Source organism: Ochotona curzoniae, unplaced genomic scaffold (genome assembly GCF_017591425.1).
Source record: "Ochotona curzoniae isolate NIBS_2020 unplaced genomic scaffold, NIBS_Ocur_1.0 scaffold_4506, whole genome shotgun sequence".
Classification (NCBI taxonomy): domain Eukaryota; kingdom Metazoa; phylum Chordata; class Mammalia; order Lagomorpha; family Ochotonidae; genus Ochotona; species Ochotona curzoniae.
Window position 1 is genome coordinate 38521935 of NW_024467119.1, and position 20431 is coordinate 38542365.

At 44.2% G+C, this 20431-nt stretch overlaps 1 protein-coding gene across 2 annotated transcripts in view; it reads left to right on the top strand.

Annotated features, from left to right (window-relative positions):
• Positions 1–5566: 5566 nt before the first annotated feature.
• Positions 5567–20431, top strand: part of DAPP1 (dual adaptor of phosphotyrosine and 3-phosphoinositides 1) — a 47574-nt gene continuing 32709 nt past the window's right edge. The window contains exon 1 of one of the 2 annotated variants that reach the window (XM_040967347.1): positions 5567–5798. In XM_040967347.1, coding sequence (XP_040823281.1) covers positions 5698–5798 — 101 coding nt within the window. In that variant the 5' untranslated portion in view covers positions 5567–5697. The remainder of the gene's footprint in view (positions 5799–20431) is intronic. The other variant, XM_040967346.1, reaches the window with a different exon arrangement.

Sequence of the window (20431 nt, forward strand, 5' to 3'; positions counted from 1 at the left end):
TGCAGATGGTGCTTTGCTCTGCCAGTGCAAACAGCACCTGTCACACTAACCCTCAGATGCAGATGTTTGGATATTTTTAAGACATAATGTCTTAAACTGGTGAAGTAAGTGCTGAAGTCAAGGCTTGGCAGAGGCTCCAGAGAATACCCCCCACATGGCCATCAGTGAGCCACCAATGGCCTCTCAGCAACCACTCAGTCTCATAGAACCTTGGAGTTGAACTTCCAAGCTTCCATATGATAGATCTTCAGACCCTTCGAGGCAAGCCTCAGAGTCCCCACCGTGGCTCTTCAGTTCCCCCATGCAGTGGTACACACCTCAAGGTATTGGTGTCCTCTGGAGTGCTAGACACAAAAAGAAACAATGACTTAGCTGCAGCCTGCCAGGAGGGCAAGGCAGGACTTGCTTCAGCTGATGGCGGCACCATTTGCTCCCGTTAATGTGACTAAGATATTCATCATGTCTTGTCGTGGGGCCTGTCTCAGGGTGAGACTGCCATGTCTTCTTCAGATAAACTCTGCCCACCAGGTTTCTTTACTTTGTGCTCAAAGAGACCATTGGAAGGCTCCAAAGCCAGGTCTTCGCATTAATGGGCAGAGTAGCAGACCCCACTCTTGGGGTCTCTTTGTTAGGCCAGGATTTCAGATCCATCTTTCCCATCTGAAGCCTACTTCCACAGCACTGGAAAGACCCTTAACTCTAACCCTAACTGAGGTCCTTTGAAGAAGGTGTGTAAGGAAGCAAGGGAGGTGACTGAAGGACAGGCAGAAGTTAAAGTTACAGAAGTGTGTACCAAGAGTAACCAGCAATGATTAGGAAAGCTGGGAGAAAGGCAAGGGGCAGATAGCAGAATCAACCCTCCTGATATCTTTTTTTTTAAAATGTATTTATTTATTTGAAAGGCAAAGTATGGGAGCAGGGAGGTTCAGATATCCTATCTGCTGATTCCCTCCCCAAATGACAACAACAATCAAGACTCCATGTGGCTCTCCCATTTTGGTGACAAGGGCCCAAGAACTCAGGTCATCTTTTGCTGATTTTCCAAGCATATTATCAGTGTGCTGGTCAAAAGTGGAGCAGTCAGGATAGGAACTGGCACTTGTGCAGAATACCAGCATTACAGGTGGTAGCTTAACCCATTGCGCCACAATACCAATCCCGGTATCTTGATCATATACTTCTGATCTTCAGAACTGAGAAAATAAGTTTCTGTGGTTTTCAGTTACCTGATTTTAGGTGCTTTGTCATATTGTCAGATCAGGACGTGCTAATAGTATTGTAGTATATGCCAAGCATTTGTAAGCTGGAGACAAGAAGGCCTTCTATGCAGACGAGCTCTTTCTGTCCTGTCCCCCCAAACCTCTTTCTCATGCAAACCAAAACACAAATCCTAGAAAGCTCATTTTCTGGACTACCTCCCCCTGAAAGTAGGACAAAAGACTCTCATCTGCCATGTATCCTGCCCTATGTCCAGAGAAGGAATTATACACACATACACAGAGCTTGAAGAGTCAAACAAACAAGCCCTCTCAGGCCCTCATCAGTTGGCCATCATCAAATCAGATCATTCTTACCTAATCAGGTTCTCTACAACTATCCACTTTGTTCATTGAAATCTAATGCTTTCCTTTGGGCCTAGTCTGGAGACAGGTGCAGGGTGTCTTCATTTCTGAAACTTCATCTGCCACATATAAGTCACATAAATAAATGTGCCATGCTCTTCTCTTGACCATGGCTGCCTGGGGCAGAATTGTTCAATGGTTAGGAATGTTAAAGCAGGTGGTGGTGGTAGGGTTCCACATGTAGCAGTGAAGAGTTGTCACCAAAACCCACAACAGAGACCGAGCTGTGGTCAGCACAGCTTACAGCCTAAATGGGCTAGCAGAATAGCAAATAGAATGAGTGTCTGGAGAGATGATGATGACAGTAGCCAGGACAGTAAGGTGGTAGGATGCAAAGGAGTCAGGTGACCAGTGGAGACCTACAAGGCCTCAAAGAGGGGAAATAGAGCCCCCTTCCCACCACCATCTGCTGTACTGGCATTCCACTTGGCTGACTTTTACTTCTCAATGACTAAAGCCAACCTTTACGAAATATTTACTGAGCATCTGTGAGCTCACACCATGGGCCTACTTAACTGATTCTTTCAGGATTTTGAATCAGACAGCAAACTGTATGCCTGGATCAGTTCAGGCTATTATAACAAAAGACCCCAAACTAGGTGTGTACAAATGATGGAAATTTTTTATCCCTCAGGATTCTGGAAGCTGCATATGCTTCCAGATATCAGATGGTTCATGTTCTGTTGGATGGTTGGCTCTGTTAGAGCAGACCCCTGGCTTCTCTGCATGTTCACCTGGCAGATAGAGGACATGAAAGCTCTTTGGGGCACTGTTCCCAAAGCATTAATCTCATTCAGGAGGCACCCTCAGGACCTCATTATCCCCAAAGCGCCCTGCCTTCTCACACAAGCATACTAGGAGTGATGATTTTAGTCATGGTTGGGGAAGGGCCCATACAATTCATCCATCACTCCACTTTTAGGGGATATTTTGGGAAAGTAAGATCCAAAATGCTTCTGTCTTCTTTTTCCTCTTCTGCAGAAATGCCTCCTATTTCTTTGTTTCCATTTCCTCATTCACCTTCTGTTCTAATGTAATATGAAGTGAAGATGTCTTCGTTTTCTTGGATGGGGAAGCAGGCAATGAAGAACTGAGCTGTGGATCACTTCATCCTGGGCACATGTGGTCTCCAAGCCAGGGCTTTTCTTTCCAGAACAGAGCCTTCATGTTGCACCTTTGCAAGTGATGGAGAGGCAAAGTCATGGGAGATCAACAGAAAACAGGGAAGTAAGGGCACTCAGGAACAGGAGAGGGGTGCTGCTGTCAGCTAACCGGTGGGAAAGTAGCCTTTGAGATTCAAGCTTCAGTAGAGACAAGTCAATCAGGAAAATATCAAAAAGAATCTTTAGTGATACAGAGAAGCTAAGAAATGTGCCAAATTCTTTCTTCTAATGGAGAAGCTCAATGCTGGACAGATGAGATTTCTTTAAATTCTATTTATTCTTTATAAGAAAATGGATGATTAGAATTGGATGGTCTTGTCAATAAAGGCCACATATTTCTTGAAAAGTGAAGCATATATATTTGAAATATTTACTTATTTATTTGAAAGTCATAGTTACAAAGAAACAAGAGACTTTCCAACCACTATTCTACTCCCCAGATTATTACAACAGTCAGGGCTGAACCAGGCTGGAACCTTCACTCAGGTCTCCCAGGTGGGTGGCTGGGGCCCACTTTCCTAAGCCATTAGAAGGGTACTGGACTGGAATCAGAGCATCCAGAACACAAACTGGGGTGCTCCTAAGGGATGCTAATGTAGTGGCTTTATCCACTACATTACAATGCCAGCCCTTTACATTTACTTATTTATATTTTTCAAGAATATATTTATTTTATTTGAAAATCAGAATTTTATAGACATAGAAGAAAGAGAGAGAGAGAGAAGGAGAGAGGAAGAGACATCTATTTGCTAGTTCATTTCCCAAAAGGCCATAATGGCCAATTAGGCTGGAGCCAGGAGACAAGAATTTCTCCATTGGTGTGCAGAGGCTCAAGCACTTGGGCCAACTTCTGCTTTCTTCCAGGCACATTGGTAGAGACCTCAATCAGAAGTAGAGCATCAAGGACTCAAACTGACTCCCATATAAGATGCTGGCACTGCAGGCAGTGGCTCAACCACCGAACCACAGCACCAGCTCTGAAAAACAAAATGCTTGTAACAAAGAATAAGATGCTGTAAAATTGTTAAATTTATCCTGACCATTTGTATCCATTTTTATATGACATCAGTTTCAGAGTAAAATCAGCATATTGAAAAGAGATTATTGAAATAAATAAGAAGTGGGTGACCTAATTTTTAACTTTACACTTTAGAAAGATTTTTGGAAGTAAAAGTTGAGGTCTCTTTGATTAAAAAAAATACTAAATTCTTCAGACAATCTTATGTAAACAGCAAATATTTTTGTGAATGTCCAGCATTTTGTTGAAGCCATCCAGTAAAGCTACAGCAGCTGGCACCACTACGACACTGAGTGTATTGTTGGTGGGGACAAGAGTGATAGGAAAGAAAGGGGGACCTGGGGAAAATGGAAGATGGGACAGCCAATGAAACAAGGAGACAGAAAGAGCAAGAAGGAAAAAGAAGTTTCATGCCTTAGTGAAGTTAGCTACTTTCCCACATATACACACAAAAATAAATAAACCCAAACAAGAAAACCCATAATTTGCTAAAAGGAGAATGAAACAGATATTAAAACACTGAACAAAGAGCTACAGAAAGGGAACAGGAAGTTGGGTGTGAAGGCTGTTCCTCTATCTTGGCGGGTGCACATTCCGTTCCTCCCTCGCTGGAACTGGCCTGTGTTAGGAGTCCTACCTCTTTCTGAAAAACTTGTAGACAGAGAATTGTAACTCATGTACAGTTATTTGTGGATTATCAGTGCTTAGTCTCCCCCAGGCTGCCTCTAGATACCCAGAAATTTCTCCCTGATAACCAAATAACCCAGAACCCCAGGGAATCAGTGGCACCCAGATGTAATGCAGGCAACAGAGTGACACTGTGCAGCACTCTGTTGTCTTTTTGAAGCAGCTCTGTAGTCTGGGGATCCCATAAAGGAGCCTTCGTCAAACTTCAGCAGCCTGCGGGGAACCTGGAGGTCTGCGTTCTGCTCAGCAGCTGATGATGCTGTTGCTGCCAGGCACAGAACACGGTAAAAAAGAGCAAGTCATGGAGCCACCTGATGAACCTAGAAAATCAGGGGTGACGGAAGAGTAAGCAGCAAGATTCCAGCAGCCCATGGTTTCCTGCGGGTCCATGCAGAGGAACAATAAGAAGCAAGAATGTTCTCAATGCATTGGCAATTGCATATTGTTCCACTTCCCCAGCATTGGATTGGCTCAGTTTCCATTCAGGATCCCCAGGCAGGTGAGATGTCCCTCTGCATGTGACTCTGCATACCAAGCTGCACCAGCTCTCAGTAAGCCCAGAGAATTCTTCTTTGTCCCAGGATAGTCCCCTGCAACTTTTTCCTATCTTATTCTCTTAACTCTTCTAGGAAGGGGCGAGAGGGGGCGGGGAGCCATCAAGCCTATGTTTTGAGAAAGTTCCAAAAAAACAATTTTAGGGTCAAATCAGTGGCTCAACTCTGATTCCTTGACCCATTCTAAAAGTGTTCCTGGTACGCATGTTTCCACGATATTCTTTGCTTGTAAAAACAGGAAGAAGGTGGGGGGAAATGAGTGCATGTACCTTCTGCCTCAGACAGAACCTCATAGCATTAGGGAGAAGTCAAGTGTTGGCTCTGTATGAAGTGTTTGATCCCAGAGTATGATACGACATGGGTTGTGTCCCCTTGCATTCTTTGGACAGAAACTGCCTGCTGCCTGAGGCAGTGTGGGTGTCCTGAGAGAGCCACCTAAGTTTGCATACTTTCTGAGTGACAGGCACTCCTGCCAGTGCCTCAGGGCCAGGGTGGTGAGTGTCAGTGGGAGGAGTAACTGAGTTTCACTTCCTTGCTGGCTGCAGACTCACAGGCACCGCAGACTCCTCTCACACAGGAGCCCTAAGAGCTGCCTGCCCTGCTCACCTCCTTCCACAGCACCTGGCAGGAACTGAGCGGGCTGAAGGGAGCGGATGGGCAGAGCAGAACTTCCAGAAGCGAAGATGAGCACCCAGGATCCCTCTGATATGTGGAATCGACTGGACGGAGAAATTGAGCTGCTCCAGGACTTGGGGTAAGTGAGAGAGCAGATCCTCTTTTCAAAGCACTTCTTGGGTGAACCCAAATGCTCATTTCAATGAATGATGTTCATATGCAGCATTGTCTCTGTCACCTCAGGCTCCAGTTCTTGCTGCTGGATTACTCTGTACATGTTAGGTATCGCCTTTTGAGGGACTTATTCCATTGTAATGGAATGAATTATTTTTTCCAGCAAGCAGATAGGTGAGAAAATGGGACCCACATCAAAAACTGGACAATCTTGCGGAAGAGTTGGAAAGGATGAGTGGATGTTGCTTGGCTGTCCACTGGGTTAAGAATAAATGTGTTGTGGAAGAGCTTTGATCACTCACCCATTGACAGGCAGTCTGTGATGAGATAAATAGCCCACCCAAATGTGAGTGAGAGGGACTTTTTCAAAAGGGGGAATGAGGAAGTTTCAGCAACAACCTTGCTTGTGTTTCTTGCTCCGGACCATGTTTTGCAGTCTTGTATGCATGCGGTAGAGCCCTTTAAACACCAGCAATTCAGGAAGAAAGTGAACTTTCTGCTTCCAATAGAGAAGTTTTAGGAGTCATCAGTCTTGTATTTAGTTAGGGACCCAGGTGACACAGTTCATGGGAACATGCACTGAAAGAAGAAAGTATTGCCCCAGGGCGGAACAGGGCATTTTCTTATGGAGACCGAACTTTCAATTAAAGCCCTGCAAACATTTGCCTGACTGGTTTTGACACTTGTGCCTCAGGAGAAGGGATGCCTGTGCCTTCTGTGAGGTTAAACAGAAGCTTCACACAACCCAACAACAAGGGAGCTGTTGGCAGTAACATCTTTCTGTACGAAACCTGCTGTAGGCTCACATGTCAATTAAAGGTCAAGCTAGGAATCCAACTCTATGTTCTCCAAGAAAAACTGAAAGATGAAATCTATGTGTTATAGCTGAAAAGACCGTATCACTCAGCATTGCATTATTGCAGAATTTCTCAGTAATTCCTATCCAGAGATTATGCAACTGAGACCTCAGCTTTCATGTAACAAAAACAACACAGCTGGAACTTTCAGTAAAGAAAAGTCTAATTTATTAGAATATCAAAACTCCAGGAGTTTCCCCCAAGACAAAAGGCCCCCTGTACAGACATGCAAAAGGAATATCAAAGCATCAAAGCAATAGAGTTGGACTGTAGGATCTCACTCAGAGTCTTAAGGACGGCAATGCTTTCTCCGACTCAGTGTCTGCATTCCTAACCACTGTTGTTGCAAACCCCGGAGAGACAAAGGAAATACCACTTCTGGTTCTTCAATTAAATGAGCAATCCTTGAAGCCTGGACTCCAGTGACACATATTTAGATAACAAAAATGAACAAGGTGACATCTTTGTGTCCCATTAGGGGCAGGAAGCACCCACAGGTGAACCTCACAGGGAGCTAGAATCATGCTTTCCCGCACAATGAATAGACATTCACTATAAAATGCAGAGTGTCAGAAAAGGGATGGAAGCAGAGGATGGCGCAGGTGTGTCCAGATATCTCAGTTTCTGAAAGCCTGGGGATGTACTACCTCTGTGAGGGGGAGATCCATAACAAAAGGTAGCTTCCAGTCCTGTCTCTCAAATTAGGCAGCCCAGGAATTTTTTAAATTCCTGACATCCAGACCACTATCAGATGCCGATATCAATCGGTATCTCTGGAGATATTTTTTTTTTCTGAAGACGGACATTTTCTTTTTTAAAAATATGATTTTTTTTAAAAAAGATTTATTTATTTATTTGAAACTAAGAGTTACAGAAAAGGGGCATGGGAGAGGGGGCATGAGAGAGAGAGACAGACAGAGAGAGAGAGAGGCAGAGAGAGAGAGAGCTTCCATCAGCTGATTAACTTCCCAGGTAGCCACACAACGGTCAGGGACGGGCCAGCTCAAAGACAGGAGCCAGGAGCTTCTTCCAGATCTCCATGTGAGTGGTAGGGACCCAAGTAATTGTGCCATCCTCTGCTGGTTTTCCCAGGCTCTAGACAGAGCGCTGGATCAGAAGTAGAACAGTTGGGATTTGAATCGATGCCTATACAGGAGGCAGCAGCTGCTTTACCCTCTACACCATAGTGACAGGCACCTGAGCATTTTCTTTCTAAACTCTTTGAGTGATTCCCAGGCGAGACAGGGAAGCCCTGCATGGGATGCATTTCCTGTTAGGTGTGTGCTGGAGCCTGAAAACCACCCATAAATATGGTGATTTTATTTTTCTTGGTTGTGGGGTTTGAATCATTTTGGCTAATGACTTCTTTGTAATGTAAAAATCAGAACTCATCCATTTTAAGGGTTTGACTCAACAGTCTTTAGTAACTAATGAATCGGTTTTAGAAAGTTTTTATTGTCTTCAAAAGGACCCTGTGGAGCATGGATTATTCAAATGTATAGGTTGGATGATCACTGGGAGTTGGGGTGTGCTGATTTCCCTATGGCGTCAAGCTGCCAAGCAGCTGCCAAGCAGCTTCCAAGCAGCTTGCAAAGCTAAATACCATCAGTGTGAGCTGGTGGCCGCTGCCCCAGAGCATCGCTGAAGTGCTTTGTGTTTGTGAGACTGTGAGGCCTTGAGAATGACCCGATAATACCTCTGGCAGAATTCTGAATACAAACGAAACTCACACTTGGGACTTTCAGTGCACTGGTGAGATGTGATCTGTATCAAATGTTTTGTTTAATTCTATTTTTTAAAACTTCATAATAGCATGATGATTTAATACAATTGGGATAGAAAAAAGGTAACTGCTATCAATGACGTAAGTTATTTTATTAGAGCGTTAGATAAATTTTTATTCTTGGGTTTTTGATGTATAGGAGCAGATAATCTTTAGTGGTTCAGGGAGAGTGATATGCAAAGTCTTAGTCCTTTGGTGCCTTAGTCTCTCAGATTCTGAATATGCAAGTCCTGTAAGCTGAACCCTGAGCCACAGCAGATCCATCACTAGCTTTTCTAGGACATACACCACTTGCTCAAGTGCAACTTTGTTACTTTCCAAATGTATCGAAATCAAGGAATTCAGTTGTGTTTCCGTGCCTCCCTACTGAAAGCGAGTCAGCATAGAGGCATTTGTTTTCTTTCATCCTAAATGCTTTAACGTGTCCAAAAGCAAAGGGGAAGTAAAACTTAACGTTGTAAATCTTAAATTGTGAGGTAGTTTTACATACTCACGCTGTGCAAGCTTAGGAAGAGGAGGGAGGGCGTAGGGGACAGTAACGGACGAGAGGCCCCAGGAGACAGACGGATAAGTGGGACTGCGGACATTCTCCAGAAGGGGCTGCTCCCAAAACCCAGGAGATGCTCGGTGGCGGCGCTGGAGGCTGCCTGGGGCAGCTGCTGTGGGACCTGCGCGCGCCCGGGCGCCTGCCTGCCAAGGCCCGGCTTTCCCGCGCCTCCAATGCCTCGCGGCCGCTCCGGCCTACAAAACCAGGCCCCGGTCCAGCCGCTCCTGTCCCCGGAGTGGGCGCAGGTGTGCACTCCCCAGCCAGTCGTTTTGGCGGGTTCTGTTTTGCTGCGGGCCGTGTCCCAGCCGCGAAGCAGCGTGGGATGGGAGCAGTGCTTCCCTGGCTTGGTACATTGGAGCCTGCGAGGACAAGAGCGTGGAACCGGGAGAGAGCAATCAAGGAGGACCAACTAGGGCCTCATTCTGGGCTCTGCACGGATGCGGATGAGGTTGGAAGAAATCTGTGTTTCAAAGGCATATTCCGCGAGATCCTGAGGAGTGACAAGTGGGTTTCAGGGACAGAAGCCAGGCTGCAGACACCTGCCGCCCCCAGAGGAGGTTGAGAACACTCTGGGTTAAGAACTCTCCAGATCCCTCTGGGAGCAGAGGAGAAGAGACACTCTAGAAAGGCTGCAGCTCACGTGCTGAAGGTGGCCGTTCCTTGTCAAGCAGCAAAGACAACAGCCGTTTCCAGATGCGGGGAAGCACTGAATCAGCCTGAAAGACTATCATTCCTGTAAAATACAGCTTTATGCGCATACAGGCACTTTCATTTTACACAATATTACTCTTTCTCCCCCTTTTAAAAAGACTGATTTCTTTATTTAACACAGTTACAGAGAATGGCGGGTAGACAGATCTCTGCCATCCCCTGTTCACTCCCCGGGCTGCAACAGCCTGGGCTGGGCCAGCTGAAGCCAGGAGCCAGAAGCTTCACCTGGGTATCCCATGTAGGTAGAGCAGCCCGAACACGTGGGACATCCTTCGCCGTCTTCCTAGGCACTTTTAGGAGGGAGCTGGATCAGAATTGAAGCAGCTGGGAATCCAACTGGCACCTATGTGGGATGCCCATGTCACAGGCTCCACCACAGTGCCAGCTTCCTCTATTTTCCTTTTGAAAGGCAGAGACTAAAGCAGCCAGTTCTTTCGTCTGCTGGTTCATTCCCCATATCTCTGCAGCAGCCAGGACTGGGTCATGCTGACCAGGAGTCTAGGACCCTATCAGGGCTTTGTGGATAGGCAGCGAATACCGAAGTACTTGAGCCAGCACATGCTGCCTCCTAGGGTGTGCAATGGCAGGGAGCAGGGTTAGAAGCAGAGCATGAAGTTGAACCAGGCTCTCTGGGTGTGTCTTCCGAATCCCTGTACTAAAGGACTGAACTGCTGCCCATCCACGTTCATGGAGAAAGAGGAGGGAAGGATCCACAAACTCTGAATAAACAGCAAGTGGTAATTATCTTCAGCCCTGTAAGCCTCCTGATCTCTATCACAGCCTCTGGCTGCCGCCATTATTGTGCAAATACCTCCAAAAGCAACGACTGAGAAGGTGTTCCAAGAAAATGTCATGGATGAGCTCTCAAATGTAAACTTGATTTAGTTTTCTTGCAATAGAAACATGTTCTTTTTTTTCCCCCAACAATTTCAAAATGTGCAGACACTGCTGGCTCTCAGCTACACCAAAGCAGATGGCTGGCAGGAACTGGCCCTCAGCTGGAAGTCTGCTGACCCAGAGAAGTAACGCTAAGAAACACATGCACCCCTGTTGCAAGGCGGTGGTCTGGCTCACACCAGGTCAGGTGCTCAAAAGAATTCCAACTTGCACTGTGAGGAGACTCATGAGAAGAGCCAGGCGGCCTTGCGTCCCAGAGTGTCTAGGTCAGAGTCCTTGTTTGCTTCACAATCGGGTTATTTCTCCATTGTGACAGTTACTGTCCACCAACCGCCTACCGTGTGCCAACACCGTGCTTTCACATGAATTTTGTCATTTAACATCGACAGTATCACTCTGATGACAGGCCTACCTTTCTCATTTTATGAATGCAGACACTGACCTCACTGGCTGCACACCTGGTTGGTAGTGCGACAGAGGGACTTGCTCAGAGTGCAGCCGGGGTGACCCAAGGTGTGATGTGCTGCTTTGCATGTAAATAACAGCAACTAATACAGACTGGCTGCTTACCTAGTGCCAGGAACTATTTTAAGCCCTTTGCCTATGTGAACTTACTTAATTCATATATCTCTGAGAAATAAGTTACTGTTACTAATGTCATAATGCCATTGCTACTGAGAGTTGAGGAAAGTGAGGAAGGCCAGAGCTTCTCAAACATGTCCAGAGTAACATGCCACAAAGCCTTCAAGTTCAAGAGCTTGCTCTAGAGTACACTTCCTGGGCTACTGATGCAAGCTTTTTAATTTGCAAGAAATCTTCCTGTTATTGTGCTCACACAACATATTAGTGCTGAACTCAGAGAAGCAAAGAAAGTTCTGTGATTTCTATAACCAACAAAGTTCATCAAGGAAGATGTTATGCTTTCTATTCTTCATATAACACAAAAACACACAAAGTTAGGCCAGTAATGAAATAAATATCATTGAATTTTGTATAGAGTTCATTTGTAGGACTAGAAAAATTGAACAGTCTAAGCACAATAAAGCAAAATTCTAATGAGATCTGTTGACAAAGCTGTGGCATCAACTAGGGCTGTTACCTTGCTTCTCTTTTTGCACAGTTCTGTAATCTTGGTTGCTAATAATGGAAGGTGATTCTTTGTTGGCCAGATGGCAGAGTACAACTAGTAAACGGTGCCATCTCTCCTTGCCTGAAGTGAATTTCTTCTTTTGTGTCTTTCTATTTCTCCTGTAGCGTGACCTCCTTCCACTCCATGTATAAATCTATCCTTCCAGTGCTGCCCGTTGGGGATATACATGCTGCACATTCCACTCTTCCATAGATCTATCAAGATCTATCAAGATCTATCAAGATAGCTAGATATCAAGATAGATCTATCAAGATCTATCAAGGGTATTATTAGGCAAGGAGAATACTGAAAGATGGGTGTACTTCAAAAGACTTATGGGAAGTGAAACAGTGAGTAAGAATGGCTGTGTGGACACAGAAGAAACACACACATGTGTAGTTAGAGCTTTGTGGCTTGGGCCAAGGGCCAGAACAGTACTTGGAGAAAACACTGCACATGCCAGGCAGGACATGATCATTGGAAACAGAGCACATGATAAGATTTGTGTCCGTTTGCATTGGGACCTTGGGTTCATATTGGGTGGCCTTTTCCCATCCCTGGGTACTGGGGCCATTGGGAGACTGGGTGTGGTTTCTCCCCGTATCTCCCCACGACCCCCAGAAACAGGAAAAAGAAACAGAAAATTTGGAAATAATGATCACACCCACTTTTCCCTAACCTTTGATCCTTCCCACTCCCATCAACTGTATAAACGTCATCTAACATAAAAAGTAATCATTAAAAAAGGATTTGTGTCACTTCAAGTTAAAAAAAAATTGATGCTTTGTATATTGTAAATGGCCAAGCAAAGGCACAAATGTGGCAAAATACGCAAGTATTGAGAAAAGATCAACAGTCCTTGTGGGCTAAGCCTCACTCCGTCCCAGGATCCATGTGGGCTATTTGCATTCCGTCACAGTGGTTCCCAACTCTGCTTCTCACAGACCTCATCTTCTGCTTGGCTCAGTGGGAAGTTCCCACCTGGCTTTCCTCTTGTAGTTCTGTTATCAGAACCAGATCCTTAGACTTCACCAACCTGGGTTAATTTCTGGCTCCTCCCATCTCCCCTAGGGGAGAACTACTGTTCTGAGCCCACTCACTTCTGAATCTGACTCCCAGGCACGGATTTGCCTAGAATCTACACAGCTGGTCCTTACAGATGTCTTCAGCTCCCTCTGGCTTTGCCATGGTCCCCACCCTCACTCTCTGCTCCCTGCCATCTGCCCTTATGATGTGTGGCTAGATTTTGTTGGCCTGAAAATATTTATAGATTTAGAGAACATAAAAGAAACAGTATCTTTTGAAAATTGTGTAACATCCATGTAGGAGAATGAAATACTTTTAGAAATACTTCTTAGCAAATTCTTTAAGATTAACATGTTATAATATCGGAAATTCACCATAAAACTACTCACCTCAAAAAATATAGATAAAAAAAATCTGACAGAAGTATTATTGATACACCTATTCATATCCTTCGTCTACTTTGTATATGAAATTAGGATAATAAGTTGTTAAAATGATAGCTATATATGTGTAATATTGAAAATCCATAGAACACGGACCCAGCACCATAATGTAGTGGTTAAGGTTCTTGCCTTGCATGCCCGGGATCCCACATAGGTGATAGTTCTAATTCTGGCAGCCCTGCTTCCCATCCAGCTCCCTGCTTGTGGGCTGGAAAAGCAGTCGAGGACAGCCCAAAGCTTTGGGACCCTCCACCCGCATGGAAGACCCAGAAGAAGCTCCTGGCTCCTGGCTTCGGATTGGCTGAGCTCCAGCCGTTGCGGCTGCTTGGGAAGTGAATCATCAGATGAAAGATCTTCATCTGTCTCCCCTCCTCTCTGTGTATCTGACTTTCCAATAAAAATAACATAAATCTTAAAAAAAAAATTCATAGAACAAAAAAGGCACCAAAAAGGTCAATCATGTATGACACCTAAAAGGATATTTTTTTCCTCCTCTTTCTCTCTCTCTGTCTCTCACACACGCATCCACATATACACCAATTGCAGTCACACCATCGATATAACTTTGCTCTTGATTTAAGGTCAGATATTTTCCCATCATCTTCATCTGCCTGCTTACAAAGCAGGTGCTGATGTTTTATCTCTTGGGCTGGTCTGTCTCCCTCTGTTAAAATTTGGGTATTTCAGTTGGCCTGGTTTCCAGAGCATTTTAAATAGATTAATTGACTTTGGTTAATGGATACAAAGCAAGGATTGAATGTGTTTAGCAACGTGGAATTACATAGCCATCATGGTTTTGTTTTAGGTAGATTAACCTGGTAGCTGAGTATAATGGGCAGCAATGGTCCAGAACCAAAAAGACCAATTAGCAGATCAGTTTATAGGTTGGTGAATGAGAAATGAGAGAAATGACCTGGGACTCAATAGGAAACACAATGGGACCAGGCACCAGGAGTCCCATTGAGCTAAAGCATACCAAGTGGTCAGTTCTCAAATAAAGCAAGTTCTGTTACTACTTTAAATACTTTTAAAGAGGGCATCAAAGACATATTGAAAACCAGAGTGTTTCACAAGTATCTTCTAACTTTTCTTTATCCCTATAAATTACCAAAGTGACCTAGCTGTAAGGTTACTGACCCTGGGGTTCTGACTTCCCAGCAGTAGCCGATGTTTTGGGTCAGTCCACAGATAACATTTCAATCATCCTTCATATGTTGATCCTGAAGTGCTAGGAAGTTTGACTACCTGTTTTAGTCTAGGACACAATAAACTCCTTTATTGGCAAACTTTAAGAAGCAGGGCTGTAGGTTTTTATCTTGGGTTCTCCATTTGAGCTTACTGCTTGACAGAGAGAAGATGGGTAAATACCTGTGTTTCACACTGGAGTGCATGGGCTTGACACAGCTGTGGCTCCTGACTTTAGCTCACCTATGAATGCAGACTCTGGGAGGCTTTATGAGTCAGGTAATTGGGCTTCTACCTTGGGAGACCTGAGTTGAGTTTCCAGATCCCAGATCTGGCCTAGCCCCAGCTGTTGCAGGCACTGGGAAATGAACTCATGGATGTGAGCTAATACCTCTCCTTCTGTCTCTCAAATAAACAAAATATTTTATTAAAAATCAATATGGCTTGGCACAATGCCTCAATGGCGAAATCCTCACCTTACAAGTGCTGGGATTTTATATGAGAGCCGGCTCATGTCCCAGTTGCTCTGCTTCCCACCCTGCTTGTGGCCTCGGAAGCAGTAGAGGACAGCCCAAAGCCTTGAGCCCCTGTAACCACGTGGGAGACCTGAAAAAGGCTCCTGACTCCTGGCTTCAGATCAGCTCAGCTCTAGCCATTGTGGCCATTTGAGGAGTGAACCAGTGGATGGAAGAGCTTTCTTTCTGTCTCTCCTCTCTATAAATATAATCTGCCTTTCAAATAAAAATAAATCAATCTTAAAAATAAATCAATAAATGCGTGTTGAATTGTCCCACATTGAGTCAAAGACCAGAACTCAAGGCTGCATTCAATGCCTTCGGTTTCACTTGGTCCTCTTCTTTCCAGTGTTTTCAGTGTTTTTTTTTCTTACTGTGGAATAAACAGTTGTTTACTAGAGATATCATCCAACCATGGTATAAAGAAAACTAATGAAACAAGGTTGTGTCTGTGATTTCAACATTTCCCCAAAGTTCCTGCAGTTGTGCCTCCCTGAAAGTGTCTCTCTCTGTTGTAGTCCACAATGGTATGTTTTCAGTGGTGACAACAGTCCAGAAACAATTAATCCTGGACCATCCTTTTACGAAGCATTAATTACAAGCCTAAACAGAATGAATGCAGAGCAAAGCAGATTCCAGTCAGAGAGGAGGACTCCTGATAGAAGCTCTGCCCAGATGCTTTTCCATGAGATTTCGTTTCCAGTCCAAACCAAACATTTCCTGTGTTTCTTCTACTGGGGAGCAATGGTAGCCTTTTGATCTCGTAGCTGTTACAGCACTGGGCAGCTGCCCCAGATGCTGAACAGAAGATTCTGTGCAGTGATGAGATATCAGGGGATGCTCTGGAGGTCTCTCCAGCTTTCTGACACCTCAGGTATGTTGGTGCATCTCTGTGTCGAGCTCTGGGAGGCTGTCTGTGCACACATGCTTCTTTATCTCTCCTTGGGGTCTCTGTTGCTGTCTGATGGGTCGGTTTATATCTTCATGAGGATACTTTAAAAAAAAAAAGTCATAGAAAATTGGAATGAAAGGATACTTTTTTTTTTTTTTTGGTGCAAAAAATTTCGAAATCCATGCAAAGTTTTCTCATGATATCCATGTACCAGGAGCTCCTTGAAGACTCTTCAGGAGTGTGATTGATGCCCCCATGTGCTGTTTATATGCGGAGGTAGACTTCTTTTGCCTCCACATTTTGCCTGTTTGCATTCCGCTCCTCAGTCTACAGCTCTTTGACTTTGGCGTCTCTGATATTTTGTGCCATTCTGTGAGTGAAGCTTCATCTCTATCTCTGTTTACCAGAATTTCTTATCTCATTCCTCAGGCTCATCCATGAGCAGGTTTATCCTGGCTGCCAGCTCCCACAGAATTTTCTTCTCCCTTTCACTGCTGGTTTGCTTTGACTATGCCTGACTCCTGCAAGGAAATCGGGACCTGCCTTTAATTAACATCGCCCGTCTCTGTTATCACATAGACTGCTTTGGTTACTGCCCACACTGTTTCCAAAAGCCTGCAGCTCCTGGCCTCACCACTCAGAGCGCTAGGAGTGCACATGCATGCGGACATAGCAATATAGAAGGCCGCAGTGTCACAGAGACCTTCCTGTAGAAGCGGGTGTGGTGGTATTTCTCCTGCCCTCCCTGGATCTCACACTTTGCCTGGCTGAGCCTTTGTTAGAACCTTATTAGAACCTCGCACTCCCTTGGCAAGGCCTCTGCTCAGCTCTCTGCATGTGCACAGGGTCCATTGCTGTAATCAGAGACATGACAAGTCCACACCTGTGGTTATGGAGCTGAAAACACTGCATGGACAACATCATCTTCCCAGCAAAATAAGACACTTCTTCATTCCAAACTTATGGCATAGAGGGCTGAGAGCTTTATCTCTCATGGAATCAAAGTCTCTAGAATTAGTTCTATGAACACAGGAGCAGCAGTGAAGGCAGCAGCAGTCAAATGATGCGGTGGAATGACTCAAGTGCTAAGAGATTAGCCAGGAATGAGTGCTGACGGTGGAAATCTCTGCTAAATCTACCTTGTGTTTGATTATCACTGTGTCCAAAGGGATCGTGAAGGTGAGTGAGAGCTCGGCAGCTCTGACAACAGATGGATTCTGTGCGCGGCCACGGCCCAGGGAGGGGGCATGGCACATGTGTTACGCTTCTGCCATCTGTGCTGTACTGAGTTCAGACGGTACGTCAGTATCATTGAAAAGTGATAGCGATTTTGAAAATAATGAGAAAACAGTAAATTCTCTAATATGTGCTCTTAATATTCAACTCCCAGGGCATTTTAGTAGTGGCTTTCACTAAACTGGGAGTTTCTCATCTTGCTTTGGAAAATATGTCTTCTTCAGACATCTGCTGGGACAGAATTAAGGTTGTACTTCATTTCTCTTTGCCAAGAAGAGAGAAAATGTGCCTTTGATGTCTGAGTAACCTGTAGGTGTAAATTAATATAAAGTTTTGTTATCATCAGGAATATACAAGCTGGGCCAGTGAATTAAGCCACCACCAATGGTGCCCACATATCATATGATCATCAGGTTCTCCTCCAGATGACTACTAATGGGATTGGAAAAACAGATGAGGGCACAAATGCCTGGATGTTTGTGACCAACATGGAAGACCTGGATAAAGCTTTCAGCTCCTGGCTTTGGCCTGGCCCAGTCCCAGCCATTGCAGTCATTTGAGGAGTGAATCAGCAGATGGAAGATATATCTCTCAGTCTTTCCCTCCCTTTTTCAAATAAATAAGTACATTTAAGCTAAAAAAATAAATGTCAAGCTCAGTGGCCATGGGCCTCAGGTTTCAAACTGCAGGACTATTTGCTGTGTCCATTGTGACTCCTCCAGGGTTTCTTCCCATGAATCGTCTCTCTGCGGCACTCACAGGGCAACCCTAGGGCTATGGCTTATACCATTTATCTTCTCGGAATTCTCGTTTTTCTCACTAGATAATGAATCCTGTCTTTATTCTTCAAGCCCCTATTTATGAATCTCCTCTTCCCTGATCATTCCAGTCCTCCACTAGTTCTCCATGTTGTACCCTTTACCATTTCACTAAGGTAATGACTACACTTGATTTCCCAACTACACTCATTGCAGATCCTTCTTTTATCCTGCCTGTTGGTACTGAAATGTCACTGGAAACTTAAACTTGCCTTTTCACCCCAGATGTCAAATACTGTAAATTCAGGCTATTGAGATTATTGAACTGAATTAGGATGTTTAGGACCAAGAGCCCTTCAGAGCCATGCTTCATAAGCTCTAAAGTGTATGGTGATTCTCTGAGGCTCAGCAGGTGAATCAGGTGTAGAGCACATGCATTCCTAACAAGGTGTTGAGGGCGTCTACTTGTCTTTTGGGTAGCAACACTGTGCATTGCTTCTCAGATACCAGGAACAATCCATCTTTGTTCTTACAACAAATGTGATGTGTCACATCCATATTTGTGCAAAATATAATGGAAATGAATAAAATCCATGTAAATAACATGTAGAAGTTTAGGTGTTGTTGCCTGTAACATTTATTTGTACATATGTGAAATGCAATGGGCTGTCAAAAAGTTTATGGAAAATGTGAGTTATGAAGAACATATACAGATTTTATTTTTTTGGTGCCAAAATGAATTCATCTTCTGGTCCCATTTTTTCCTACAGTCTCATGTATCCACATAAAGATAGTCATGTAATATGTATTTCTTTGTGTGGGATGAGTGCAGCAGTTTGAAAGCCTCTCCTTTAAAAGGCATCAAGTGGTATAAAAACTTCAATCAGCAAAGTCAGACACTAAAACCCAGTACAATAAGTAGGTTGCAGTCTCCTGGGGCAGTTTCACAGAAGGTCCTAGCTCAGGGAGGTGCTGAAATGGAAGGAGAAGAGGAGGCTGAACAGGGCACCAGCTTTCCGGGCGAGAACCCGCCTGCTTTCTCTGTGGTTGAGTTTATTTCCTGTACCTTACTGCCAAGCAGCTGTGAAAATTCTCTAGCAGGTGGGTGTATCCCATTTTGTTACTGTCTCATGGAAGGGATAAAACCACTGTTTCCTTCAAGGTCATCTGAAACATTTGATAATCGTGCACACTCAATACAGTATATTCTTTTGAGCTTGCCTAGTGTCTGTTCTGAGGACTCCTTTAGCCTTGAGACATGATTACAGCAATGTGTGAGCCTTGGGCAGAGTGAGGCTAACACTGTTGCTGCTGTGTCATTATAGACAGTCACTTCTGGCTCTTTTTTCACTTCTTCAGGGATGGTAAGGTCAAAATAATTTATTATTGATGTATTTGCATTTTAATTTTAGTGTCAGGAAAATGAACCTTATTCTAAAGGGAGTAAAGTTAAAAGTGAAGTTCCAGAACCTAACACAGTGTCTGACTTAGCCATAATAATTTAGCCAAGCTTGATATTCATTGTCTTCTATCAACATCAAAGAAATATGTGCTACATTTATAAATGAAGCCAATACTTCAATATTTGAAATTAAAAAAAAAAATTCTCTTCTGACGCTTGAAGACTAGTCAGCTTGACGTGGGAGAACCTAGAGACTGCCACTTGTCAAAATTTGGAAGTGATCAAAGCAGATGGATGGATTAGCTGGGGAACTGACTGGAGACAAAGACATGGCTATACCTTACCAAGCTCCTCACTGTCATTCCCTGCATGTGTGTGGTCCAAGTTGACTGCTCACTGATATCCCTTCCCACTGAGCATTTCCCAGTAAAAAAATTTAAAAGCATAAGTAAACAACAACAACAAAAACCAGATTTCTTATTGAACTGAATTCAAAAAACATCCACCTTGTGAGAGCAACAGAGGAAGATGAGCTAATTGCGACTCTGAGTCAGCAATAGGTTCTGTGAATCAAGGGTGTGATGCAACTGTGAAGAAACAAATGCAATAGGCTCCGTCGTATGTGCCTAGCAGCCTGAAAAGGGAGGGTTTGGTGTTGCTTTGTCTTGCATTTCAGAGCTTAATACACCCAAGGCTGAGAAGGTGCCTGGATGATAGACTGACAGGCAGTCATGGAAGGAGAGGTTGAAGATGATGTGAAGAGAAGACAGTTCATTCTCAATGTTTTGGACTATTTGCATAAGTGTCATTGCTGGAACTCCAAGAGTGGCCCAGGGTTCCCTGCTGAAGGCTCTGCTGCAGAAAGCAGTGAGTTGGTCTAGAGGAGTGTCCTGTTCATGCATGATGCACACAGTGGACTGAGCTTGCCTGTACAAGCAGTGAGCTCCCTATCGTCAGCAGCATGTGAGGGAAAGTTGGATAAGAGACTTAGTATAGCTTAAAAATTATTCAAACACTATACAAGATTGTTAAAATAATTTTATGTTGTTTTCTGTTGTTGTTGTTCAAAAAATCTCCAAGTTTTATAAGCTTCAAGCTCTTTTAGCTCTGGTTCTCACTGCTAATAATCAAATGAGCTAAATTTAAATCATTTTCCCCATACAGTTGGGATTACTGAAACTTTAAGGCCTATGCAAGGATGATTCCATGCAATGAGC